Source organism: Leguminivora glycinivorella, chromosome 18, assembly GCF_023078275.1.
Source record: "Leguminivora glycinivorella isolate SPB_JAAS2020 chromosome 18, LegGlyc_1.1, whole genome shotgun sequence".
Classification (NCBI taxonomy): Eukaryota; Metazoa; Arthropoda; class Insecta; order Lepidoptera; family Tortricidae; genus Leguminivora; species Leguminivora glycinivorella.
The window spans coordinates 1998400-2026157 of record NC_062988.1 but is presented as its reverse complement, the minus strand read 5'-3'; the positions used below and the strand labels follow the sequence as shown (position 1 = coordinate 2026157).

Sequence of the window (27758 nt, the reverse complement as noted above, 5' to 3'; positions counted from 1 at the left end):
AAACAATGACCTCTCATGTGGACACACTTTTTGATCTAACTACTCATTCTGGTTTAACTGTTATTCTGTGCAGTTGTCACTTTAGTTGTCATGTCCACAGAATTACAGTTAAACCAGAATGAGTAGTTAGGTCAAAAAGTGTGTCCACATGAGAGGTCATTGTTTGGGCTGGTGTCCCTCTCGCACTTACTGACAATGTCAACATTATTCAGTGACGTCATCACTGTCATACATTGGGGATACCAGTCAAATTTCAAAGTTACTACCAAATCTACTAATACCCATTTGAACATATTGTTTAATTATACAAATCTTTGATTTAATGGCATCAAAATAATTACATTATAATTATTTTCCAATTCTTTGAAATATATCGAAACCCTAGTTTGAATATAACACTAAAATAATATAAGAAGTTATAAAGTCAGGTAATATACAGATAAAAATACTACTACTATGGTAACCTCATTAACACTGGCCACACGTGCGAGAGGGACACCAGCCCAAACAATGCCCTCTCATGTGGACCGTTTTCGATAGTCTGATACGATCACCTTTCTGTCTCAGTGATAAGGTTCAATTTAGTATGGCAAAAAATGTGATTCCACAATCTAGTTTAATAATTCTAAATCTATGGACAACTGACATTGACACTTTTGATTAGGGCTGCCAGAGGATAAGTTAAAAAAGTCTAAATTTTGGCAAAAATTAATAGAAAATTATTATTGGGACGCCACCGTCGATGTAAACCGTTTTTCATGTTATGTGGCAAGTGAAAAAAGAGTGGAAGGGTCAGTTGGAAGTGGAAGACCTAGGCGAACTTTTCTTGTTCAAATCGGGGAAGTATTGCAAAAAGGCCAGGTCAGAAGTACTCGAAACCGACGAGCGTGTATGAGAAACGTTATGAAAGTGTGTGAAGCGAAAGTGATTTGTCAGGATCGTAGTAAATAGAAATCCGTGATCTCTGCCTACCCCTCTGGGAAACAGGCGTGATTGTATGTATGTATGTGGCAAGTATTGAGTTACTTTTGTAAATTTTGTATGAGACTAGTAAGTGTTGCTATGATAAAAAAAGAGTTCCGTTTCTACTCTTTTTTGCCAAGCTACGTGTAGTCTGACAAAGGATTTTGTGCCTTTTGTTATTTTTTTTTAAATTAAAATTTTTGAACTGTTTATTTCATTCAAATAAATTTAATCAGTACATGCTTAGATCTTAGCCTAATCTATATTATTCTAGATTGTTAGCCAAGACGAGTGGCCTATCTTTACATTTATAATTAAATACATGCAAAAAACTTAAATGTATTTTTAATTATTCTATATATACTTTGTTTTACAATTCTATTTATGACTTAAGGTTTAACAGGGCTTTTTTAGTTATATATTTAATTTTATGTGGCTTAGCCTCTATATTATCAATGTTATTGACACGATGTGCTTGACCGTCTATATTTTATTCTTTGACAGCGATACGTTTCGACTCCAACTGCTAAACTTTGTCTGTCCCGTGACGTTTGTGATGAACATCCATAGTGCCATGACGGCTGGTAAGAGATTAAGGAGCAAATTGATGTTTGCTTTGCAACTCCATAGTTCGAAGTAGGTATGTAGAGTGAAACAAAATTTTTATTATGTATTTTTTATTGAAAGCAAATATTCAACAGCATATAACCCGAGTATAAATTTAGGTACCAAATCACAGAGTTAGAAAATGGTCGTATGGTATGATAGAAATATATTTAATGAAAATTATTTTCTGGATCCGGGAAACAACTCTGATCGGGGATCCGGCAGATCCCGCCGGCGATGGAGGGATGAACTGGACTCCTTCTTGGAGGAATGGTCAGACATAGCACTGGATAGAGATCAGTGGAAAAATAATAATAATATTTTCTGGATCACTATATAGTTACATAAGAACAGCTCACTAACAACTTTGAAAAGCTATTAGAAGAAATCGATACGGAAATTACTTTTGTTGAACAATACATTAAATTTATGTTTTACTAGTCACACTGTGACTGAAATGATTTTTCTGGATCAAACACAAAAGTAATCTGCTATATGTTTCATCAACATATGGCGTTTATATTTAAAATCTATTTAAAATCAATGGCTACACCGAACGCTTTCTTAAAGTCGTCCACACTGCAGCAGTAAGTGCGGTCGCCCACAGGCTCGAACCAGACCACCTCCTCGCCACATGTTCCGGAACACAACTTCGGTCCAGCTGGCTCCGTGTTCTGGTGGACCACCACCATCGTCTCTGATGTGTCCATCTGTTTTATTACCTTTAACAAAATGTTATCGTTACAGTGTGCACAGTGTGAGGATCATTCGAGTGGTTATCTTGCAAAATAATTTTTCTTTATTTATAAATGCATTACATTTTTTCTTTTTGTTGCCCTGCTGAGGTGAAAAATTGTAAGTGTTACACGAGACAAAATTTATTTACATTTCATGAATTGAGTCCCAAAGAAACGAAACGATTCTAATTTAGAATCTGGAGAGTAGTGAGGGGCTCGAATTTTTTACTCGATGCAGATATCAATTGTGCTATCTTGATGCACAAATAGGTAACTAAACTACAATAGTTACCAATGGGTGTAAATTACCTTCCATAAATACTTGGGTGTCCAAATCCCGCCTACTTGTTCGTAGTTTGTAGCTCCAGACCATACAGTGAATAGTTCACTCTCCGCTCTTTCCCGACTTATCTCTTCTATAGCATGCCAATCAGTCTGAAAAAAAAAAAAAAATGTTTATTTTACGACCATATGAACCATGAAGACCTTTGTAATACGCTTTGCAAAATAAATGAATGAAATTAAGAAAATAATCTAGCTATACGTGAGCTAGACAAGTTGGATTGACGTAGCTACTTAAACAACACAGGCTCTTGAATTGAATGTAGGTAGAAATAGGATATTAATGTTAGTTTTTATTTATGAGAGTGTTCATGTATATTTACTTGAGTTGATTTTTTTTCTTAATACCAAAACATCTCCTCTTTTATTAAAAACAGAAGTTAATATTATGATAGTTTGAACACTTACGTTATTTTTCGGCTTGCAATATGGCACAGAGTTGAGATAATCAATGAATGTTGCCTTTTCTGCTGGACCAAAACTGACGTCATCAGCGTTCACTAACTGTATCTTTTCATAGCAACATTTGCCCACACAAGTTCTTTTAACCGCCTTAACTTTTCCATTAGACTCCTTCTTGATGCCGATTGTATTCATTTTAGTGTACAAAGGAACATTTTTGGCGGTATCTACGCAAGATTGGTAAACGTTGGTGAAGCCATTAATATGGAATCCAACTTCCATCAATTCCGTGTGTGCACCCAAGCATGGTCTTCCAGTTTTACGTACACTTGATGTTACGCTATTTTTGCAGTTCAGTTCAGATATTTTCTGAGGCTTGCCTTCAACTAAGAAAGAGTCTTCTTTATCACAAGTGGCGTAAATCGATTTTGATACAGGGAATTTAGTAAAGCCGTTTGACGATGATTTTTCATCTTGGCAAATTAACTGTAGTTTTTCAGAGTGTGGCAACATTAAATATTGTCCGCTGATTGAAGTGGCAAGCCATGTTAGAGACGAGTCCAACACAAGAGGTGCATGTTCAGACTTCAAAAATGATATTGGCATCCCACATTCTGAAAAAAGTTATTGAATTATAAATGCTGCTACTATTTTAAAACCCGAGTCGAGCCATTTGTCAGGAAAATAGAAATAGACTGATGAGTTAAAAGATGCTGCAGTAGTTTGAACAATGTGCAGAGGAGCACTCCACACTTAGAACAAAACAGTTAGGTAAGTTATTTCCGATTTTTGCACATTTTAAATTGGAAAATGCTGCTGGGTCGTTTATGGGTATCTAATCGTAATCAGTAATTACTAAAATATGTGTTCTACTGCTTTTACTTACCCTTATTCTTTGTTTTAACTTTAAAATCGAGAACCAGGTTTCCGAGCGGGTGAGTGATTTTACAAGTGTATTGTCCCCAACCGATCGGCAGCAGGGATTGCCCACGCGCACCTTCTATTTTCTTCCCGTTGTAAAGCCATTCGTACTGAAAAAAAACGTATAATCACGTTAGTCTTACACATACATAAACTCATACATGCATTTCCAAAAGCATACGAGAACGGTAGTTTTAGTGCGTTTTCACATTATCCGATCCGATATCGAATGTAGGACCGATAACCCATATATTACAGGCGCCATCTGCTTTTTTCCATTGAAATCCTTCCGGAATCCGATATCGGATCGGATAATGTGAAAACGGAGTTAGTCTTTTATTACCTCAACGATTTATTATTATTGTTTATTTATTATCAGAAAAGGTACATTTATTAGAGTAACGTATTTTCCACAAAACGGTTTACACAGTTTGACTGTGGGATCAGTCTCTTCGCTTATATTTTCTTCTTTTGAGTTTAGTCCTATTGCATTTACAGGCAGAGGATAGGCGTTTCGTCAAACACAGTTAGTTACTCAAATATAAAGTTTCAGTGCCTACCTTTCCTAACGGCCTTTCATTGGAATAACAAGAGATTTTCTTCCATTGCTCTCCACTCCAGTTAACGTTGAATGATACTTGATCTCTTTTAGGCGGAGACCCAAAAATGATTTCAACAGTGTGAGAGACAGCGCCGTTCATGTCGCTTACACGGCAGGTGTAGTTACCACTGTCGATGTCCGTCGGATGATCGAAATGTATGGTCGGGCCACTCATATAGTGAGTGAAATTCTGGAAAGGCAACAGCAAAATTATGATTCTTCATTTAAATTCTTACCGTCTAAACTTTTCATTTCACCTGATTGTTTCTTTTTTAAAGTTGTAATTTAAAAAAAAAAAAATTATATTCAACAGTCATATATTTAAACGGGTTTTATAACTTAGGTATTCTGTAAAATATACGGAAACTTACTTTAATAATATTAAAGGTACTTCAATATGTTTAATTGACTATATAATTGCTAACACAATATTTAAAAAAAAAAAGAAAATTACCTTGAACCATCTCACTGATTTGGGGTCAGTATAGGGCAGTGGGCAGGTAAAATCGAATGGATGTTCTAGAGAACCGAAGTGGCTACCATTAGCGTGATCAGAATCGACGAATTCTGAAAAAATATAATATTTTTTAAAGTAAATATTCATAATTATTTTATTTTCTTCCACCTTCTACTTCCACTCTAATATCATTGAATGAATACGTTTTACTACTCCTGTTATGAATTCCTAATTTGGAAATAGATCTTTGGAAAAATCTCAAGACAAATTTAAGTTTCTTTTAATAGTAATATCACTGATAAACTTGGTTTACGAAACTATACATTTATTTGACGACCGGTCTGGCGCAGTCGGTAGTGACCCTGCCTGCTACGCCGCGGTCCCGGGTTCGAAAAATCGGTGAGGGCATTTATTAGTGTGATGAGACAGAATTTGTTCCTGAGTCATGGATGTTTTCTATGTTATATATGTATTTATATATTATATCACGTTGTCTGATACCCACAACAAAGCCTTCTTGAGCTTACCGTGGGCCTCAGTCAATCTGTGTAAGAATGTCCTATAATATTTATTTAATATTTATTTATTTACATCATAAGTAAATATTTATCTGCTAATGGTGATACTATTATTTATTACTGTAATACAGAAATATATTTAAAAATCATAACTTTTGTTTTATATTTTACATATTTCAACACTATGAAATACGGTTTATCACGCAAGTATCACGCAAGCGCTACGGCTCCAACATAGGCCTAATTTATACTGCGATTGACGCACAGAAAGAACACTTCCTACAAAACTGAATATTGGCAGCAGTTCAGGGTCGAATCATGATGTCCATATCTAATGCATGGCATGATCCCATTCGACTATCTCGGGTTGTCAAAAATCAAGTAATCATCTTATCTGTAGTAGCGCACACAAAGGGCTGTCAAGTGTCAAGTTTTTTTTTTTTTTTTTTTTTTATTGGGGACACCTTACACAGATCAACTTAGCCCCAAACTAAGCAAAGCTTGTACTATGGGTGCTAAGCGACGATACACATACTTAAATAGATAAATACATACTTATATACATAGAAAACATCCATGACTCAGGAACAAATATCTGTGCTCATCACACAAATAAATGTCCTTACCGGGATTCGAACCCAGGACCGCGGCTTAGCAGGCAGGGTCACTACCGACTGAGCCAGACCGGTCGTCAAGTTGTAAGAACTTTAAAAGTAGGTAGCTATAAAGGCCCACTTGCACCAACCACTTAACTTAGGGTTAGTGGGCTGTCAACTGTCAAATTCCATATATAGGTGGGTTAATCCTCCGTTTTCGTTGGTGGAAGTGGCCCTAACTAGCTAACAAACTACCGCACCTTGGATTTTTTCACGTAATTAAGTGAGAGCGAGAAAGAGTTATTTCTTTCTCGACCTCACTTAACTTTATTGCTACGAAGCCGGAATCGCCCGATCGGGAGAATGTCCCTGGTCATACTTACTTGAAATAGTAACTTCATATGGTTGAACAGCTTCACCGTGGTCATTCTTGGCGCGACAAACGTAGTGAGAGTTGACGCTGGAGTGGATTTCCTTGGGGTTCCGCAGAATAAGGCCGTTGTTTTCCACGTACAGGCCCTTTGATTTGTCTGGAACAGAGTTAAACTTTATATTCTGTCAAACAAGTTTGTCAGTAAATAAGAACTAAGAAAACTATCTATAGGTAACCTTTTCTCTAGCACCCCAAAAGAAAAGGAAGCATATAGTTTGCTTTGTTCTTATTTACTGACAGACTTGGTTGACAGAGTATAGTTAATGTTTTAAAGAACGAACGTATTACATAATTATTATAATAATTATGTTGTAATTATACAAAATAGTAGTACATTACGATACAAGTGCGTAAAAAGGAAGTTCTAAACGAGTGGCGATAAATTAAAACACGACAGTAGGGAGTGTTTTAAATCGACACGAGTTGCGAATTTCCTTTTTGCACGTGTATCGTACAACGTTTTTCAGTACCGATGGCCTACAGCCTACATGGTGGTGGTGATGGTGGATGGGTGGTTTTCCACCTGACCCTAAAGCACAACTTGTCATGTCGCGCGCGAGTCCATACATCAAGCGCGACTTCAAGTATGGACTCGCGCGACAAGTTGTGCTAGATGGGCTAGACTTCCGATTCGTATGCAAGGTCATTAGCCACTATCACCTAGTAGACGGGCAAGCAAATCTTGTCTTGTCACTAAAAAGGCGGCAGACACAGCACAGACAGACAGACGGACAGACAGACAGGCAGACAGACACGTCAAACTTATAACACCCCGTCGTTTTTTCGTCGGGGGTTAAAAAGGCGGCATACTTATTAAAAAAAATGTAGGGCTCGCCGTCCTTGACTTCAGAAAGCGTGTGCCTACCTCCAAAACCATGACGTTAAAGAATCATGGACGAGCCATCACACTTAAAAATATTGAAAAAGTATTGGCGAAGGTGTATCGTGCCATAGAAATTTGAATTTCGCGAATTTTCTGCTTGACCGTCTATACCTAATCTATACGTTTATTTTTTAACCCCCGACGCAAAAACGACGGGGTGTTATAAGTTTGACGTGTCTGTCTGTCTGTCTGTCTGTCTGTTTGTCTGTCTGTGTGTGTCTGTCTGTGGCATCGTAGCTCCCGAACGGATGAACCGATTTGGATTTAGTTTTTTTTGTCCGAAAGCTGAGTTAGTCGGGAGTGTTCTTAGCCATGTTTCATGAAAATCCGTCTACTATATCGTAAATAGTCAGGGGTTTTACAATACAATACTCTTTATTGCACACCTTGATAAAATACAACAATACAAAACAAGGAAGAAACACGAACAAAGGTAAACAACAGGCGGTCTTATCGCTAAAGAGCGATTTCTTCCAGACAACCTTAAGGTAGCGGAAATTGATAAATTTATATAATGGGGTTTTTCAAAATTTTAATCTTAAATGTTCTATATTTACCTGTGCCAACAACTTTGCCGTCGATTTCCCAACGGACGGTAGGGGTGGGGAACCCACGAGCGACACACAACAGTCTCATGGCCACATCGCCTTCGACACCTGAGTAGGAGGGGCTGTTCGGAGGATGAACACTATCCGAGGGGGGCCTGAAATATTTACATCATTTGATCAGTTTTGTTTAAATTTTACATGCAAATATTTGCGCCGGTATTCCGTAAAGGGGTAGGCTGAAAATGAAAAATGTTTCGCGTAGCTTAGGTAGAAACATCATCGAAAAATCTACAACACATCGTGTAATTTTTATGACCGGCAATATTGATCTTGCCCATAAAAAAGTTTAAGGAGCATTAGGGTAATTCTGAAAGTCGTCTAATTTCGAAAGTCGCATAAAATCACCATTATTTCCATCATATCAAGATTTCCCTTTTGTAATTACCCGAGCATTTCTGTCATTCGTATAATTACTTTAATGAACCTTACCTTTGTTTTAGCCAAAAACATTTCTTAATTTTCATAGATTATGGACAGAAAGCGATGGAGATTATGGTGCATCAGTATAAACAATCGCCCGCGTCAACAGATCAACTCGATCGTGACGTCACCACTGTGCGGCGGCGTGTGCTCAACTGCTCACACGTTAGATTTTTGAGACAAAATAAAAGTCTATGTACAGTCGACTACAAATCCACTTTTTCACCTTATTACAATGCAATACTTAAGGTGAAAAAATGGATACATCTCTTTGTAGTCAACTGTACCTATCATTCAGCCCAGCATATCCATAAAGTATTGCTAGTCATAAAAATTACATCCCGTATAAAAGATATTTGCACTTACTTTGCAAGACAAGAGTAACAGTATATTCGTCTGTAGCCTTCACATTCGTTGCAACGCACTTGTACTGATCGTTGGTCAGAGCTGCAGCAATGTGGTACTCTTCGCCCGTGTTAAGGAGCGGAGTGAACGCGCTTGCGCCTTGTTTCTTCACGTACCACGATATTTGGGGCCTAGGCTTGCCGGCGATGATTCTGAAAGATTTTTTTGTGATTAAAAAGGATAGTGGAGTATCTCTAATAATAGGCTAATAGACGCATATAGCATTTGGCAGAAGAAATGATTGTTTTTTGTAGTACTTTATAGGGATGTTACGAATATTTTCATTAGCATTCGCATATGCGAAAGATTTGTACATTCTTTTAAACATTTGCATTGACATTCGCATTCGCTTCAAACGATGCGAATGTTTTGCGAATGCGAATATGTGCAAGTCGCAGCTTGTTCCTCGCCCGCGCCGGCCGCTCCAATTGCTACTTGTCGACTGTCGACTCGCGCATGCGCAGATAGCTCAAATTCGTTCGGCGTAAAGTTCGTACTCGGCATTATGACCAATAGTAAGCATTTTTACCCAGCGGGTTGTTGGTGATTGCTTGGTTTTTATTTTGGTTTTTTATGAAATTCAGCGATATTCGCATTCGCATTCGCACATTCGCATTCTGAATATTCGCATTCGCATTCGCGAATGTGACACATGCGACATTCATGACATCCCTAGTACTTTACATAAAACACCAATATTTATAGATTTTGGGTATTAAAAGTGAATGATGACTACGTACAAAATGTGTATAATATTTTTTTAAACTTTGGCCGCCGAAACCGCTGTCAGTCACGTAGTGACGTCATAGGACCTAACATATTTAGGGCTGGTTTTTCAATCGCCAGATAAATAATATCTGTCAGATAAATGTTAGCTGTCATTGTCATTTATACGAATGATGAAAAGGATAGTGATAACTTTATCTGGCGAATGGCATTACTCCGACGCCAAACGAAAGCGATACGCCGCTGGCTCTGTCGCGCCAATACGCAAGCGCGATAGAGATAGATAAAAGCGTTTCGTAGCGATTGTGCCATTCGGCTGTAGATATATTTATCTTGAAAAACCTTAATATAAAAATAAATGTGAATTTAACCAGTTAACACTTAACGAACTTACTTGCAATGTAAGTCAACTGCGTCGCCTTCACTAACGCGTAGAACTAACGTGGGTTTAGATATAGATGGAGCCACTGAAATGAAACATATTAAATTATCACCTTAGTTATTTCTTCGCCTTTAATATATACCTAAAAAAACAAAGTTTGGTGGTACAATCAGCACCAAAACTGGAGATCAAACAACGTTTCAGAGGTACATATCTTCATTCATTAAGCGCTAAAGAAAAAGAGATGTCTGCTATATCTAATAGTAGCTATTAAAAGAGAAACTAAACCGTTTGCCTTGCTATTACTCTCGGAAATTACACAGTTTAATATCACAGATGACAAAACGAATTTGAACGACTTCAACAAACGAATTTACGTACTTATGATCAAATGAATTCAGTGACGTCACTGTCGTTGTCCGTCTTTAATATTTCTAGCCGGGCGACTTTTTACAAGTTGAAGTTGGATGTTAAAATAACTTCTGTTCATGATATTTTCTTATAATTATCTGAAACATTTATTTCGTGCATGGTATAAAATTTTTATTTTAAGTAACAATCTTACTGAACAAAGTGAGCTACAACCTCGGCCTTGTCGTCACTTTCCATCAGGTGCGACTAAGGTCAATCACTGGAAAGTTTATAATAATAATAAAAAAAACAATCAAGTTCCCTATTTTCGGCGTTTACCTGACTGTATGGCGTGACAGGCGTTTTAGCGACACGCTTTATTTCAGCCCCAGTGCTTTTCGATGTTCCAACCACCTGAAAAATTACACCCAATTTATAAAAAACGCAAATAAATAGCGAAATGTTTCGTATTTTAAGTTTTCTTTTGCTTAGTTTCCTAGATCTAGCGACCGTGACAGGACATAGTAAAAACAGGGGCAATGTCAAAGATACGTATACAATACATCGATACTAACATTAATTATTGTTACTAGCGAAATCTCTATGTAAATTGAGACTTCAGTGCCTATTAAGATACATTCTTATAGGTAGATGTCTCTATACGACACCCTAAGTCTGTTTTGACATTATCCGATCCGATATCGGATGTCGGAAGGATTTCAATGGAAAAAATCCAAGATGGCACCTGTAATGTATCCGATATCGGATCGGATAATGTGAAACCGCACTAAGGCGTCTAGGAATTGAGGGAAGGCATGGAAGAATTCGCACGCATCCAGAAGGCCTACGTGGCGAAGTTGGTCATAGTCATAGCAACTGATCCGGCAAAGCAGTAGGTCGCAGTTTCAACGCCGGAGGAGTGCATTTTTAATTTTTTCCTTTAATTTAAAAATATTATTGTAGTATCGCTAGCAGTTTCTGCATGATAAAAATAAGTTTACGAACTGCGATCTTAAACGTGTCTTCAGAAATTTGTAAAATTTATACCTTGTCCGGTGCGTGAAGGTTATTCAAGGCCACTATGTCGATTTTTTGTTAATCGTTATCAGTGGGCCTCTCTTAAACGTAATATTTTGCAAGCTATAATTTACGAAAGTAAAACAACATATATAATGTAATTATAGATATTTGAGAAAAACTTATCGAATTTTCATTTTTCAAAACAATGTTCTTCACCGCGCCGCCGGTGTTTTAGGCTGCGGCGCGGACCTCTAGGACCTCTAGCTCTAGTCATAACATGTGACAAATATTTAAATTTCTATTTTTTTTGTGTTTTAAAATAAATCTGGTGACCGTGACAGGACATTGCAAAAGAAGGGTCAAAGTAACGTACAGCGATTTTAAACGTGTCTTCCGGAGACAGGAACATGTTGGTCTTATAGATGTCTCCTTGCACGTTGGTGAGCGGCAGTTTCATGATGACCTGGTCGCGCATGTTCAGTAGCGCCACCTCTCGGATGACTGCGGAGTGCTTCTTGTCTTGTACGGACACCATGAGGAGAGTTGGGACGGCTGTTAACAGACAAATTTTAAATTGTATGCTTTCCCGTGGGTGTTTTAGACTGTGGGATATGGGATACATTTTATGAGTACGCCTTTTTGTATGGGCTTTGTTAGTCCAGTATTAAATCGTTCTTGATCAAAATAAACTTTTTTTATTGCAAATGTGACAAAAAAGAACATTGCGTTTAAACTCGAGCTATTCAAGCTTCGGCAAGTCCTCGTGATTAAATTATACCTACACTCATTTGCAATATTTAACTAATGCCCCATGATACTATTTTTCTCAACCCTAGCTAATAGTATCAGCACATCTCGAACACTGGCCATCAAATATATTAAAGAGGCGCGTTCCTAGCACACATTATAAGCTCGTGTAGGTGAACGCGTACCATGCTTGTATGAGTGAGATATGACAGGGTTGACTATTCGCGTTTTTGACAGGCGGTAACTGTGAGAACCGAGAGGGGGTGGGCGGCGCTTTCAGCGGGGAGCGGGAATGGCCATACTGTACGATAGTACTCTTTATTATACTGTGGTATCACTGAAACATGAGTAGTTTCACGTGCTCTGCCTATCCCTTTTGTATATTGTTTGTACCTGTAGTGGGTTGTGTGTCAGTAGCCTGCATGTTGGTCTGCACAGCGGTGGAGAAGCCATGTTGGAACTTGAAATCCGTCCGTCCGTATACCATTATACTGACTTGTGAGTTGCCCTTCACCTTAGCTGTGTAGGTGCCAGGAACTAAGTTTCCTATCTTTATGACCTGAAATTGACGTATTCTTAGATATACAGTAGTGCGAAAAGGGTTTCCTTCGGAAACGTTCGTATTTGTCATGCTAGTTCAGTCAATGTCAGTACATCTTGTACTGAGACTGACTGAAATAGCATGACAGGTTCGTACGTTTCCATAACAATTCGAAGGCAAATATTTTCGCACTATATTTATACATGTTGTTGCCCCTGGGGACCATTTTTCGAAGCAACAAGTTACAATTGGTTGTCAGTGTCTAATATGACAAGTTGAAAAGGGACTTCGTAACTTGTAACTTTCAGCTTTGTGAAATGGGCCACAGGTACTGAAAACTTCAGACAAATAGGGTGGAGCACTACAATGTACTATTTCTGAAACGGGAGATCGTGTAGCCTTAAAACTACATTTTTTCCTAGGAACTATACAATTAACTAATATATTTTTGCAATTAGGGTTAGGTTAGGGTTAATATGTACATTTTTAAAAGGCAATTTTACTTGAAAATAGTAAAAAGAAGTTAAAAAAAATTATAAAGTCTCTATGGAAAAAATGTACCTAGTCCTAAGGCTATCTCCCATTTCAAGGATAAATAGTACCTCGTCATGTTCCACCCGGTATATGTATAGGTCAGAGTAAAATGTTTGGTGCAAGCTTTGAGTAATTAAAGTAATACTTACTCAATGGGTGCAAGTGGGCCTTATAGGACCAACCCCGAAATCGTGAAAATAATAGGTATCTACATTAAGAGTATTAAGACAAAAGTACGAAAAAGAGGAAGTTGTTTCGTGGTGATAAATTGAAACCGAAATTGACCGAAGGGGGTGAAACGACAATTTTTCAGTGTGTACTTATGTATGTATACCCTTTGAAGTTCGACATAGACTCATTATGAACAATTTTGCGCATTACTGCGATAAAAAAACACCATGTGTACTGAAAAATATTTGACCCTTTCATACATTTTATATGGGAGAGTAACTTAATATTATTTTCAGTACAGATGGTGTTTTTATTACGCACTAGTGCGAGAAGCGGTTCATTATATGCCAGGTCGAAACTTCGGAGGGTCATCTGTACTGAAAAACCTCGTACGATACGCGTGCAAAAAGGAAATTCGTAACTCGTATCGATTTAAAACACTCCCTTCGGTCGTGTTATAATTTATCGCCACTCGTTTCGAACTTCCTTTTTTACGCACTTGTATCGTAATGTACTATTATTTGACTATGAAAAAAAATGTGACTATTACCTTCACATTGCTCAACCATGTCATATGCGTGCCGGTTATCTTGTGGTTATTCGGGTCGTAGACTTGCAGATCTACACCGGCCCCAGAAGCCGACACCACAGCGTACTCCGTTTGGTCGTCGATGTTGAACTTTGAAACATTGAAACATTTATTTAAATAACACAGTGAGTTACATTTTAGTCTGGTCCCCACACTAGGCATAGCCTGAGGGGTGGACGTAGGACATAAACAGTGTTTGCAATTAAAAATAAATACACAAGATTAAAATGAATGAGTAAGACATTTCTATAATTAAGTACTTACTAATAAGGAACTTAAATTTTCTTAATATAATTTTCGTAATATAAATTTTGACGACCGGTCTGGCTCAGTCGGTAGTGACCCTGCCTGCTGAGCCGCGGTCCTGGGTTCGAATCCCGGTAAGGGCATTTATTTGTGTGATGAGCACAGATACTTGTTCCTGAGTCATGGATGTTTTCTATGTATATAAGTATATATTTATCTATATAAGTATGTATATCGTCGCTTAGCACCCATAGTACAAGTTTTGCTTAGTTTGGGGCTAGGTTGATCTGTGTAAGGTGTCCCCAATATTTATTTATTTATTTAAAATAACATAACAGCTTTTTTCACTTATTTAAGCATATATCCTGTGTGTGTGTGTGTGTGTGTGTGCGTGAGGTTGTGTGTGTTTCTGTTTATTGTGATTTTACTTTTTTAATATGGTATCTTGATTAGATTTTGAGACTGAAATCATCATTATTTACTTAACCAACTTACATATATAACACAGTTCTCGCGCTTTGTACACATATTTAAAGTCAAATACAGGTCGAACGCGATTAAAAAAGGTAAAATAATGTTAAATAATCGCGTTCGACCTGTATGTGACTTTAAATAATTTACATACAGGGTGCCCGGTAATTAATGGACAACCTTTTATCCACCAAGAGGGCACCTTATTTATACTGGTCCAGAAAATCGACTTTAAGGTTTAGTAAAAGTCGCCTGGTTTTCGAGATTTTCACACTTTTTAAAATTTCAATGGATATTAATGGACAACCTTTTAACCACCAAGAGGGCACCTTATACTGGTCCAGAAAATCGACATAAAGGTTTAGTAAAAGTCGCCTGGTTTTCGAGATTTTCACACTTTTTAATTAATTAAAATCTCGAAAACAAGGCGACAGGCCTTTTAACCACCAAGAGGGAACCTTATACTGGTCCAGAAAATCGACATTAAGGTTTAGTAAAAGTCGCCTGGTTTTCGAGATTTTCACAATTTTTAAAATTTTAATATTAAAATTTTAAAAAGTGTGAAAATCTCGAAAACCAGGCGACTTTTACTAAACCTTAATGTCGATTTTCTGGACCAGTATAAGGTGCCCTCTTGGTGGATAAAAGGTTGTCCATTAATTACCGGGCACCCGGTATAATCCAGGCATGCAAGTTATGCGTTACAAACATAACTAACAATAAGATTATAACTAAAATCAATTAATATTAATAAATTTGGGAGTGGATATGGACTCGAGGTAACGGGCTGCAGTGGCTAGGACCTTATGCTCTGACTGCGAGAAAATGTCAAGAGTGGGATTATGTAAAATTATGTTATTAATATGGTTATGTGCAACATATAGAGATAACGGCGTGATTAATCACGTAGGTCTATCTATAGCTATTATATTCTGGCTAAGGTGTAGAGTTTGTGTAGACTGGCAAGAAAAGTAGACATTATATCAGTGGCAGCATTACAGTGTCGTTCCGTTTTGTTTTGAAAAACCACAATCACCATCATCCTCCTTGCGTTATCCCGGCATTAAAAAAGAAACAAATTTTAATTTCTACTCTATTTGCCAGGCTGTAGAGATTACTGTAAAGTTAGAAGTTTTGCTCTACATAACACCTAATATCTAACTTTTTAACCATGGTAGCTTTAAAGTTTCACCTTAAAGTAACTTGGTACCTTGGTGGTTTTACATGAAAATGCTTTTGGTTCGATGGTACGGCTTTTTAACCGACTTCAAAAAAGGAGGAGGTTCTCAATTCGACTGAATGTTTTTTTTTTTTTTTGTATGTATGTTAGGTACTCGATATCTTCGAGAATCGTGGACCGATTTTCAAAATTTTTTTTTGATCGAACCGGTATAACCCCGAGATGGTCCCATTGGCACCAAGTCAGGGTCTGATGATGGGATCCTGGAGAAATCGAGGGAACTCTTCAAATGTTATAGGCACATGTAATGTTTTTAGTCTATTTTTCAAAGGTACACCAGTATTTACGTCTGATGGTAATAATTTTATGTGGCTGAGCTGATGATGGAAGGTCAACTCCTCAATGGTTAGGAGTTAAAGGATAATTCTTTCACTACTGTACATGTATTCGGACTGATACATATAATATCACTAGGAACCACTAAAAATCAACAAATAAATAAACTTTTTAACAAAAAATAAAACCGCCTTCAAAAATAAGCGCGTTACAAAACACGGAGAAACTAAAAAGCTAAAAATAATAAACCTTTCAATTCAGATTTCTTATCGTATTGCAATAAGCTAAACATCCAAATCAATTATTTTTGGAGTCGGTACCAGCCTGTGTATGGTTGGGTGGGGCAAACAGGCGACGAATAGGTCTGGTACCGACTACAAAAATAATTGATTTGTTTATAATTTGGATGTTTAGCTTATTGCAATACGATAAGAAATCTGAATTGAAAGGTTTATTATTTTTGGCTTTTTAGTTTCTCCGTGTTTTGTAACGCGCTTATTTTTGAAGGCGGTTTTATTTTCTTAAGTATTTAAGGCGGTTTTTTTTTTAAGTATTCTTGCAAATAAATGATTGATTGATTGATTGATTTATTGATTGAAAAAACGTCCCAATTTTTTCCACATCGTTACCAGTTTTCAAACACTTTGTACTTACAGCGGTTACAAAGTGGAACGCAATAGAAAATTTTGGGACCATTCTCATTAGGAAATACATAAAATGTACCTACTTAAAAAATTGTAATTCTTCTCGCGAAAATGCTTCGAACCCTTTTCCATGTCTTATTTTTAATTTACTGTAGGCGATGTACCTAATCCGATTCCGTAGTTTTATTTCATAAAGTAATTTAAACATCAGGAAGGATAAATTGAATTATGAGTCATATAATGACTGCGGTAAGAATATACGGTCATCATGGCATCATTGTTGCCTTCTAATAAATACAGGGAATAAACGAGTTACATATATATGTACCTAAGTTATAGGTATATAAGTTATAACAAGCAAAGAATTGGAAAATAATTATAATGTAAAAAAAATAAGGAAGAGGTTGGTAGTAACTTTGAAATTTGACTGGTATCCCCAATGTATGACAGGAGAAGAAAAGTAACATTAGACTGAGCAGCAAGATTTGATTGCTGCTAACAATAATATAACTCCGCAGAAGATAAATATGAGGGCTGCTACTTATGTTTCCGGAATGGACCACCTACAGGAACAATATTGAATATGTTTATACTTACGAGTAATAAAAAATAAAAATAGAACGCTTTGCAAGTAGAATACAGTTTGTTTCATATATCTATCAGTTGGTTTCAAATTGTAGCATCTTTTATAAGATTGTTTGTTTCATCTTCAACGGATTTACTAGTGAATTTTTTCGTGTGATGTTTTTTTACGATTTTCTCCTTGGGTTTACTCAAAAATATCGCATGGATCGGATTTTTTTCACTTTAGGGGAGGAAGTCCCATCGAAGATCAATATGTATCGACGGTTTAATGACTGCTGAATTTGATCGTGATCATCGTATGTATATGAATGAATTAAAAAAAGGCTCAAAATCAGCTATTATCCCACAAAATATAGTCATAGTATATATCACAAGATAGAAGCGTCTCTTGGAAAACAGCATGACGCGCATTTGTAAGATATTACATGAAAATTTGACTGTAAACAAAGATAAGTTGGCAAAATAGTCATTTTTACGTTACAATATGCACGTTTTGTGTACAACAATCAAAATGGAAAAGTGCTATGAAAAGTGCAACAATAAGAATGGAATAAGTGCATCATTCTTCTCGTCAAACAAATATCAAGGAAATAAAAGCATTTACAACCATATATATTTCTTAGGTTTTTGTTTTCCGGATACTTAAGTAGCAGCCCTCGTAAAGTCTAAGAAGTGTTTTAATTTCCCTTACCTTTACATCTCTCCACGCGTGCGGAGAGGGAGGGACGTTATCGACTTTGACGACATTCTTGTCACCCTTAACGGTATCCCTTACAACGGGCATAAGCTGAAATCAAATATAAATCATAATTAAGTGCTGCACTGCAATATCTCTGGATGTATCGTATTGTGTGAGTGGTATCCGCCATTTGTATCCATTGAGTTTAGATTAAATTGTCTTAGTGCGTTTTCACATTATCCGATCCTGATATCGGATGTCGGAATAGGATTTCAAAGATGGCTACTTGAAAGTATGGGATCGGATAACGTGAAAACGCACTTATAAGGCCTCTGGGCTGTTGGCGTCTGCCCCACGCATGCCTCTCAGAGGTCCTGGTCCTGGACCCCATATTTTGTAAAAAAAAATGTTTTTTGTTAAATATTTTTGTGTAAATATTGTTGTTGTGATATGTTTGTGTGCAAACGCATATCGTAAATTATGCTGTCATTTCCACAGGCAACTAATGCTCCCTGAGACATTTTTTTCTTTCGTCGCTTTGCTCGAGACTCGATCTGTGTAAGGTGCAACCAATATTATTTTATTTTATTTATTTACAGATTTCCAAAGCCACCTCCTGTCTCCTTCATCAGACTAATCATTAAAAAATATCTTCATCGGGAAGGTCCCAAAAACTGGCAACTTTGATCTCTCCTAACAGTCCTAACAGGTCCCGTAGCCGAATGGCATTCTGCGACGCGAAACGCCACCGAAACGCCGCAGAAATGTAGTCTAGCTCAGTCGCGCCAAGAGCGATAGAGATAGATAGCTGCAAAACAGATATTATCGTGAGTTTTTCGTGAGCGTTTGTGCATTTGGCTACGCACACGGAAGAAAAATACTCTTTCCGAACAGGTGATGTGTAACAAAAGCATGAAAAACTTACATTTCGCACTTCGCCTTTTTCAACTCTTAGGACTTGCCCGCTGCACGCTGTTGCTATTTTGTGGTAAACCTGGTATCCTGCTTCAGACTCCAGACCACACGTAATATCAGTCACAATGATATTAATCTGAAAAAGAAAATATATTTTCATCACACCAACTGGCAAAGGCTTACTGTGCTATTCGAAAACAGATAGCAAAATTGCATTTTATCAACAAGAGTGCAAAGTAATTCCATACAAATTTTAACTTGATGTCTTAAGCAGACTGGTAGAATTTAACTATAAATTATGATTTTGAATCATAAATATTGAAGATGTTTTATAGTCAGTATTTTATTCGTGTTGGTGTGGTGAACAATTTTGTGTTTCACTCGCTGGCAAAGTTTGTTTAACCTTCGTGCCTTGAAACCCTCGCGACGCTCAAGATTCCACTTTTTGAACCACTCGCTACGCTCGCGGTTCAATATTAGAATCTTTCGCTTGCTCGGTTATTAATATTGGCACGTGCGGTTAAACAACAACTTTGCTCCCTTGTAAAACAGATAACTATTAGTTTTTATTCTTTGTAACCCCGTGCCTTTTGCCCCACCCCAACGGGTTAAGAATTTCACCACCCCCCTTCTTCCCGTGGGTGTCATAGACGACTGTGGGATATGGGTAAAATTTTGGCGTAGGTGAGTGGCTGGCAACCTGTCACTGCAAGGTCACAATTTTCGTTCTTTCAACCCCTTATTTGCCAAGAGTGGCACTGAAACTATTTTATGGGATTTTTGTAGGTATATTTTCTTCGTGAATAGGATAAAGGCCCATTTACACGACTTACGCCGTGTCTTGCGTGGGCGACGGTCGCGCGACCGTCGTGCGACCGTCGCCGTCGCGTCTCATACTTCCATATCGATAAGGTTTGATTTCGTTTGCGTCGCATCGCCGTCGCGCGACCATCGCGCGACCGTCGCTCACGCAAGCCACGGCGTTACGATTTCGTCAATAATATCTCCACTACTAGCGATTCAAATTCAACTAACATCGAAAACGAGTGGTAATCACCCATTGAGGTATATGTAATGTAATCACCACTATAATTACTAAAGAAAAAATTGCTAACCGTTATTTTTTCAAAAATAGAATTTCGTCGTTCAGAGACTTTCGAACGACGAATTCGTACCTGAATTTGTTTCTCCTGACACATAGTCTTGATCTCTTCAAACCTGTTATGGTCCTCAGACGACGTGTCAGTGAACACGTACATGTATGAGCCCTGTCGGCTCTCCTCCAAACCCTTCTTGATGCCCGACAGAGCGACTTCGTAACAGTATGCGGAGTCTAGAGTTATTGCGTCGAGAGCTTGTTTGAGTTCTCTCTCATCGCGGGTTTTTTTTCTAAGTATGGCGGCTAAAAAAACATGGGTATATTTTAACATTTATATTTGCTTAGCAAATACATTTATATTGGAAAAGTTTCAATACAATTCAAGAAATAAAATTCACTAACAACAAAATTTATATTTTGTGTCATTTCAGGACAAATTAGTTACGGAAATATCCATGAACATTTTATAGTTATTTGTTATACAAGGGTGCAAAGTTGTATTTTAACGCCGAGTGTGGAATTGAAAAACGAGCAAGTGAAGGGATTCTATAGTTGAACCACGAGCGAAGCGAGTGGTTCGAGAATAGAATCCTGAACTTGCGAGTTTTTTAACACACGAGAAGTAAAATACATTTGCACCCGAGTGCAAAAAAAAAAAAAACTTTTCCCCTCACTATAGCGAGGAAACTACAACGCAAAAAATGCGTTTATCACTGCTTCCAGTAGTTCCACAGGTGGTAAATCATCTTTATTACTAGATTCACCTACTTTTATCAATTTTAAAGCAGTTAATTTGACTTTATTCAAGGTCAAATTACTTTACCCACTAGTGGATAAACTGCGTTTTTACCCGCTGATATTAAAGGACAAAACACGTGTTTCCGAGCTAGTGAGGGGAAAAATATTTTACACTCGTACATCCATTTTCCCGTTCATCAACGCAGAACCAAAACTATAAAAGTTCGACATTTTAAAATTTGTTCACTGCTAGGGGATGAAAGTGTGTAGGTATACTTAGTAATAAAATATCATTTTTAAATAAAAAACTTGAAACTAGTATAAAAGGACAAAATTAAAATAGGAGAAAAATATTAGCGCATTTGGATTTTCACCCCTAAAGAGGTTAAAGAGGATGAAAGTTTAGTTACGTATCTACAGCAGTTTTACTGAAAGTAATCAAGAGAACTTACATGGATTTTGTTTGTCGCCATGATTCCTAAACGTCACAAGCACAATATCTTCAATCTGGCTCGATATTTCTCCCAAAACAGTGTCAACAATCGACTTAGCGGCTTCCTTAACTTGCGCGATCTCATCGCCCATAGACGGCGAGTTGTCTATGACGAGGGTGAGGCTGTTTTGGCGGCCGCACGACGCGGCAGCGACGAGGAAGGTCAGCGGGACGAGGAACCTGGCCGCCATCGCTGCGGGTGCGGACGGGAGTGCGTGCTAGCAGGGTGATGTCGCTTATATACGGGAGGAGGTTACGTCATCCTTTTCCTATACATACTTAAACTCACGCCATTATTTCCAAACGGGGTAGGCAGCTCATGTTACTAAGTTTCAGTACCACTCTCGGCAGTTAAGGGATTGATGAAAAGAAAACGAAATTGTGATACAGTGACGAGTGCCATGGGCTGGCACCACAATGTAACCTATATCCCTTAGTCAACTTTTACGACACCCTAGGGAGGAAAGGGGGACGTGAAATTCATAAACTATCACCTTTTCTTAGAGGTATAATTGTTATAACAAACGATATAATTAGATATGTATAAAGTAACAAACATAAAAATAGAAGTCGAATTGATAATCCTCTTTTGGGGTGATAGAAATATTTTTGGTGAGATTATTAGTTTCGATAATCAATCTTGAGTCAATTGGGGAAAACGTGTTTCTATAATAAACAGATCATATTTAATTATAAATAAAATAACACACATTAAATTAATTAAAATCAACAATAACTCTGTGACAATGTTTTACCACATTATTATTATCTTTGTATTTTCCCTGCTATTTCTGGTGTTATGCATCAATATTGTACATACATTTACTTATAATATATGTCATCACTCATCAAACACCCGCGTGATGACGAATTAAGAACGGGTTAAGAATTTCACCACCCCTTTCTTCCCGTGGGTGTGTCGTAGAAGTCGACTGTGGGATATGGGTTAAATTGTGGCGTAGGCGAGAGGCGGGCAACCTGTCACTGCAATGTCACAGTTTCGTTTTTTTTCAACCCCTTATTTTCCAAGAGTGGCACTAAAACTTTAATAGCTTCATGTGCTCTGCCTATCTATCAGTGGCGGCTGGTGAAAATTTCTGCTAGGTAACACTGAGCAAAAAGAAACCTATACCTTAACATTAGGAACTTTACTAGTAATAATAAATTTTAGGCAAGCCGGTGGGAATCGGCTTGTACGGACCAGCCGCTGCTGCTATCTATAGAGATAGACACAGTCGTGATTGCATGTTATGTTTTATTAAAATCAAGGACAAAAGAAAACGGTCACAAATTAAATTATACAATCTATCTACAATCGTGACAAAGAATCTTGGTCACAGAAATCGCGAAGCGTCTGGTTGAGGTAACTGGTGACCGAAGAGCTGACGACTTCCTCACACAACGTATCAGCATTGCGATACAGCGAGGAAATGTCGCCAGTATCCTTGGTACAATGCCTCAAGGGCCTATTTTAGACATTAGATAGCTTTTAAGTTTAGTCTTAGTTTCTTATATAATTATGTAAATATGTTCATATAATTAAAGAGTTGTATAGATGACAAAGTAATATTCACTTCCTTTGCTATCCTTTCATACGAGTATATCTCAGCAATTCCCGTTAAGTTTGTACATTTGGATCACGTCTCCGATTTTGATAAAAATTAGTAGGCTGATATAGTCCATGATGCTGAGCAAGATCCACTAGGTTTCCCAAAATGTCCTATGTAGTTTGTATGAAACCTTCCTTTTTTGTTACCAGATTTCTACACATTTTCGGTAACAAAAAAGGAAAGTTTCATACAATCAACCTAGGACATTTTGGGAGACCTAGTGAATCTTGCTCAGCATCATGGACTCTATCGGCCTACCAATTTTTATCCAAATCGGAGACGTGATCCAAATGTACAAACTTAACGGGAATTGCTGATCTTTCACACACAGTCGTCGTCTTCAGATATATCGGAGCGGCCTAGGTGCTCACAAACTTCTGAACACGCCTATATAAAGTGCGTGTGCAGATCTTTTCGAGTACTTCGGGTGCCACCATAATATACATCTAGATGACGATGTATATGTGTAGGTACAGGTACTAAATGTTAGGCTATAGTCAATACTTTCCTGTTTACTTCATGTTAAATCGGTAAAGCTAATGTGTGGTTAAATTTAACCAATGAGGTAAATAAAACACTCAGGCTATACCGATGATAACAATATTACTTAACAGAAGATCTTATCTATATAACTTATTATATTCTTAATTAGCTCTTGTTGCCTGTATTCTTTCTTCATTCAATACCTAATGTTAATTTCAATTATACTAGTGACATTTCATTAAATCTTTACACCTATTCGTTGCCAAATATACATTTTGTAAATCTAATTAGACGTAATAAAATAGTTGCAATTAATTTTAAATGACTGAGTGATCATAATATCACTGACATCCTGTTTTTCACACGTCTACCTAGACTGAATATATTAAGGGACACACTATTGTAATCCAAGATCTTTTGTAACCATATGTTCATTGTGAATAAACGATTTCATTCATTCATTCATTCATAAATTCGAAAATTGCGGAACGCTCCATACAAAACCCCCTCTCATTTTAGGGAAGTGGGACGTTAGAAAAGAGAAAAAGTAGCATATGTCGCTCTCCATCCCTTCAATTATTTACACTTAAAAAATCACGTCAATTCGTCGCTCCGTTTTGGCGTGAAATACGGACAAACAAACAGACACACACACTTTACCATCGAGTGTGATGGGCACCTTTGCACCTGAGAGGGCCCGGAGCGAGTTTTGTGAATAGGGTTTAGTTTAAGTAGTTTTAATAGAGTAGTATTATGTTAATTAGTAGTTTTAAGTTAGTTTTACATGTACCGATGTCTTACCATTTATAATATTAAGTGTGGATTAGGGCTTTACGTGTTCTAATATAATCAGTGTCATTCATCAATACACACATAGTTATACGACTCATGCGTGTATTCCGAAATGGGGTACGCAGGCCATGTCAAACTGCTCAAGTTTCAATACTTTCAGTGCCACTCTTGCCAATTAAGTTGTTGGAAGAAAATGTACTTAATTGCGATATTAATATTATTTAAAGTACTGTATCATTTAAAGTATGGTTCAAATTGTCAAAACTGAGATATATACATCATCATCATGATCATGATGAGAAGATAAACATAACTTTGGCATGTAACAAATTATAGTGTAATTTTTATCATGAAATAAAGAAATCTAATCTAATTTAATCATGAATTCTTTGTGTCGAGAAATGGCAGTCAACGCAACTATGTAAACAGCTACTTTTACTTTGATAAAAATCCCTCTTACTAAAATAACCCTTCTCTTTGCTACGCCTAGAAATTTATTTTCGCTTCGTATTTTTATAGTCGTTATCTTCGTGGTTTTTCCTAATTACAAAAGATACCCAGTTTGTTTTTAAATTAGTTTATCTCTATTTTGGTTGCCGAAAAGTTAAAGGCTATCTACGGCTTTGGACCGTTTTACGTCTGATAACTTTTTACAGACTGATCCTTAGGTTTCGTCTTGGCAACACTTTAGGTGAATGTTGAGTAAACTTTTTCTATTGGGGGCCATAAGGAATTTTAGAGGATGGCTATATTTACACCAATCATGCACTCATGCCATATCACACACTATTTTTACCGGTGGAGGCCGGATATGGCCCGCGGACCGTACTTTTCGCACCACTGCTTTAGTACCTAAACATGTTTTTGTTGAAGTTGGTTTGGCACTAACGTCAAACTAAGTAATAACTCGGATGGTTTTTATTTATATGAATATACCAACAAACAATTTTTTTTGAAATATAAGACAAAAAACTAACTAAGTTGTATGTTGCCTACTCTTAACTGTATGTACTACTGTTAAATTTCATCCACTTTTTAACCACGTTAATAAAACGTCCGAAAGGTTCACATTACTCATCATATTTGTCTTTTACTAAACTACATTTTAAACAAAAAACTTCCACCTCCTTTGAGGAAGAATAGGTATTCAAAAAGGCTGAAATCGGATTGTTTGAATTTTACTAAAATATTCAAAGTCATAGCTTAAAGTAAAAACTTTCATCTTCCATGTATCCATATTAGGAGGTGAAAATCCAAAACACTAACATAAATTTTCTCTCATATGTATTACCTGCCTATTCAGGTTATTTCATGTTCCTAACTGAAATAGTATTTTACACAATCGTGATATAATACAAAGCTTTTCAGTCGAGTACCATGTTTAGGCCACGAAGCTTGCTGAGTCGGTATATACAAAATTGCATTAATTTGGTGCTTAAATTTGGGGATCATTTACTATTGTTGGGGGTCATTTACAATTTGATGTGAACGGTTTACTAAAACTGGTGACAGTTGTATAATTTTCAGTAACATTATTTTGGTGCTCAACTACTTTTTTTGGTTGCAAGTTTGGGGTGCCAAAACTTTTTTTGGTGCTCATTTAAATAGTAGCCTATGTATAAATAAATAAATACCATTGACAAAAATTGACAGCTCATAAAATGAACCGATAGTTCCAGATGTCTGCTTCTTTAGGTTTTTTAATATGCAACCTTTCCAGAACTAAATACCTAAGGAAATTTTAAGGCTGCTTTCAAAAAAAACGTCAAAAGAATGTAAAATTGATAGTTTTAGTCGGTGAAATACTACACTTTCCGTTATCCAATAGATTTATTTAATTCAAGTTCCAGTTAGAACATCTTATTATCTTGATTTTTATAAGACTGGATTTTTGAAAACTAAGGTAACTGTACACTATTCCGGGATAGTAAAATGTGGTACATTATTCCGGGATACTTTGGTTTTTGTCGCAAACTAAGGAAACTATCAGTAAAATCATAATTTAATGCAGTATTTTATTAACTATAGATCAAATAGAACCGAAAAAGTCGATTTTCGAATATGTATCATATCTTTTGAAGCCGTGAGGTACCTCCAAACGCGTCAGTCGCAACCACGCAGTGGTTTCTATGGGCGTATTTGACGATGATGCTAACGCGGCAGCGGAACTTCTTAAGGGTTTACTGTGATGCGGGTAAGTTTATTTATATTAAATTTGTATCATAATTGTCTTATAGTTATTAAAAAACATTTATATCATCTTTTCAAATTAATTTAATGCATATTTTAATTCAAATACCCGCTCCCGGAATAATGTACACCATTTTGACGCGGTGTACATAATTGCGGGAGTATCACGGAATAACGGAAACACAGTCTACAATGTTTTTATGTTTTATTACTATTTCCGGTGAAGTATATTTATATATTTGATGTAAATATATTGAGTAAAGATTTCAGATTTATAGTGACATAATTACGGCACATATATTTTTTTAGATTTTAGTCTCATAATTGAGTACGAAATGTATACTCGTTGAGTAATACGTGCGAAATATTGGAGTGTGGCATCGACATTAAATTTGTTTTATTTCATAAAATTAAAGCACAAAGGTTACTTATTTCGATGTTTTGAGTATAATTGTTATATAATCTTCCAATGTACTAAGAATAAAATCTCGTTTGTCTTTTAATATAGCCTTCGTTTTGACTGCCGTAATTAAGTACACGACTTTATATGAGTGTATCTTATTCCGGTATGCCCATATAAAGTGTATTAAAATATAAAAACCACAAAATAAGGTATAGAGACCCGACTATTATTATGTTTTTAAACTTCCTTAGCTAAAAATCTTTATACCGCACATTGGTTTGTCCTGACGGACGTCAGTCTGTCCGTCTACGATTTAGCTCAATCATTATTAGTACTAGAAAGCTAATATTTACATGAGGATAATACAGAATAGGATAGATATATATAAATATAAAATAGTACAAATCCGTCGGACAGTCAATCTGTGTAAGAACGGCCTATAATATGTATTGAGTACTATTTATTTATATATACATACTTGAATAACGTATCACCACCGTATATGTATACGGTGTAGCTCAGTGATCACCAGTAACAAAAAACTGAAATTTTCACGAGTACCTTGCAATTTTTATAACCGGCAATAGCTTCTGGATTGAAATTAAATTTTGAAAAAATAAACCCCGACATTGTGTTGTGAAGTGTTTTTCATCAAACATGGCTAAGAATATTCTTGACTAATTCAGCTTTCAAACGAAAAAAACTAATCTAAATCGGTTCATCCATTCGTAAGCGATGCCTTAGACAGACAGACAGAAAGACAGACAGTAACACCCTGTCATTATATCATACAATCGTTATACCGTAAAATATCATGTTTCCCATCCCACCCCAACCCATCAAAACATTGCCAATTATAAAAAATACACTCTGTATAAGCATCTATTAAAACGATATGTGTATGTGTATTTTTAATTCATTTTTTTACATTATGCTTCAAG

The 27758-nt window shown here is 36.7% G+C and overlaps 2 protein-coding genes across 2 annotated transcripts; both read right to left on the bottom strand.

Annotated features, from left to right (window-relative positions):
• Positions 1-1623: 1623 nt before the first annotated feature.
• LOC125236009 lies at positions 1624-8991 on the bottom strand. The gene is made up of 9 exons (XM_048142691.1): positions 8854-8991; positions 8017-8162; positions 6527-6673; positions 5027-5139; positions 4532-4762; positions 3937-4081; positions 3057-3664; positions 2616-2741; positions 1624-2291 (listed from the first exon to the last, which is right to left on the bottom strand). Exons 2-9 carry the CDS (start codon positions 8093-8095, stop codon positions 2100-2102), a joined length of 1641 nt encoding a protein of 546 aa, XP_047998648.1. The 5' UTR covers positions 8096-8162; positions 8854-8991; the 3' UTR covers positions 1624-2099.
• LOC125236010 lies at positions 8910-21569 on the bottom strand. The gene is made up of 10 exons (XM_048142692.1): positions 21299-21569; positions 20185-20411; positions 19020-19145; positions 18107-18202; positions 13915-14043; positions 12512-12677; positions 11745-11923; positions 10691-10765; positions 10013-10085; positions 8910-9044 (listed from the first exon to the last, which is right to left on the bottom strand). The coding sequence occupies exons 1-9, from the start codon at positions 21528-21530 to the stop codon at positions 10056-10058; spliced, it is 1260 nt and encodes a 419-aa protein (XP_047998649.1). The 5' UTR covers positions 21531-21569; the 3' UTR covers positions 8910-9044; positions 10013-10055.
• Between the last annotated feature and the right edge of the window lie 6189 nt (positions 21570-27758).

What these genes read in the sequence shown, in the direction of transcription:
- LOC125236009 (XM_048142691.1), bottom strand. Translation starts at nt 8,095, where the DNA reads ATGAGACTGTTGTGTGTCGCTCGTGGGTTCCCCACCCCTACCGTCCGT. An exon ending in AGTTAAAACAAAGAATAAGG is followed by an intron (nt 3,665 to 3,936) that starts GTAAGTAAAAGC and finishes AACTTTTTTCAG; the next exon opens with AATGTGGGATGCCAATATCA. An exon ending in ATTGCAAGCCGAAAAATAAC is followed by an intron (nt 2,742 to 3,056) that starts GTAAGTGTTCAA and finishes TTTTTTTTTCAG; the next exon opens with ACTGATTGGCATGCTATAGA.
- LOC125236010 (XM_048142692.1), bottom strand. Translation starts at nt 21,530, where the DNA reads ATGGCGGCCAGGTTCCTCGTCCCGCTGACCTTCCTCGTCGCTGCCGCG. An exon ending in AAAAAGGCGAAGTGCGAAAT is followed by an intron (nt 18,203 to 19,019) that starts GTAAGTTTTTCA and finishes ATTTGATTTCAG; the next exon opens with CTTATGCCCGTTGTAAGGGA. An exon ending in CTGTCACGCCATACAGTCAG is followed by an intron (nt 10,086 to 10,690) that starts GTAAACGCCGAA and finishes GTTTCATTTCAG; the next exon opens with TGGCTCCATCTATATCTAAA.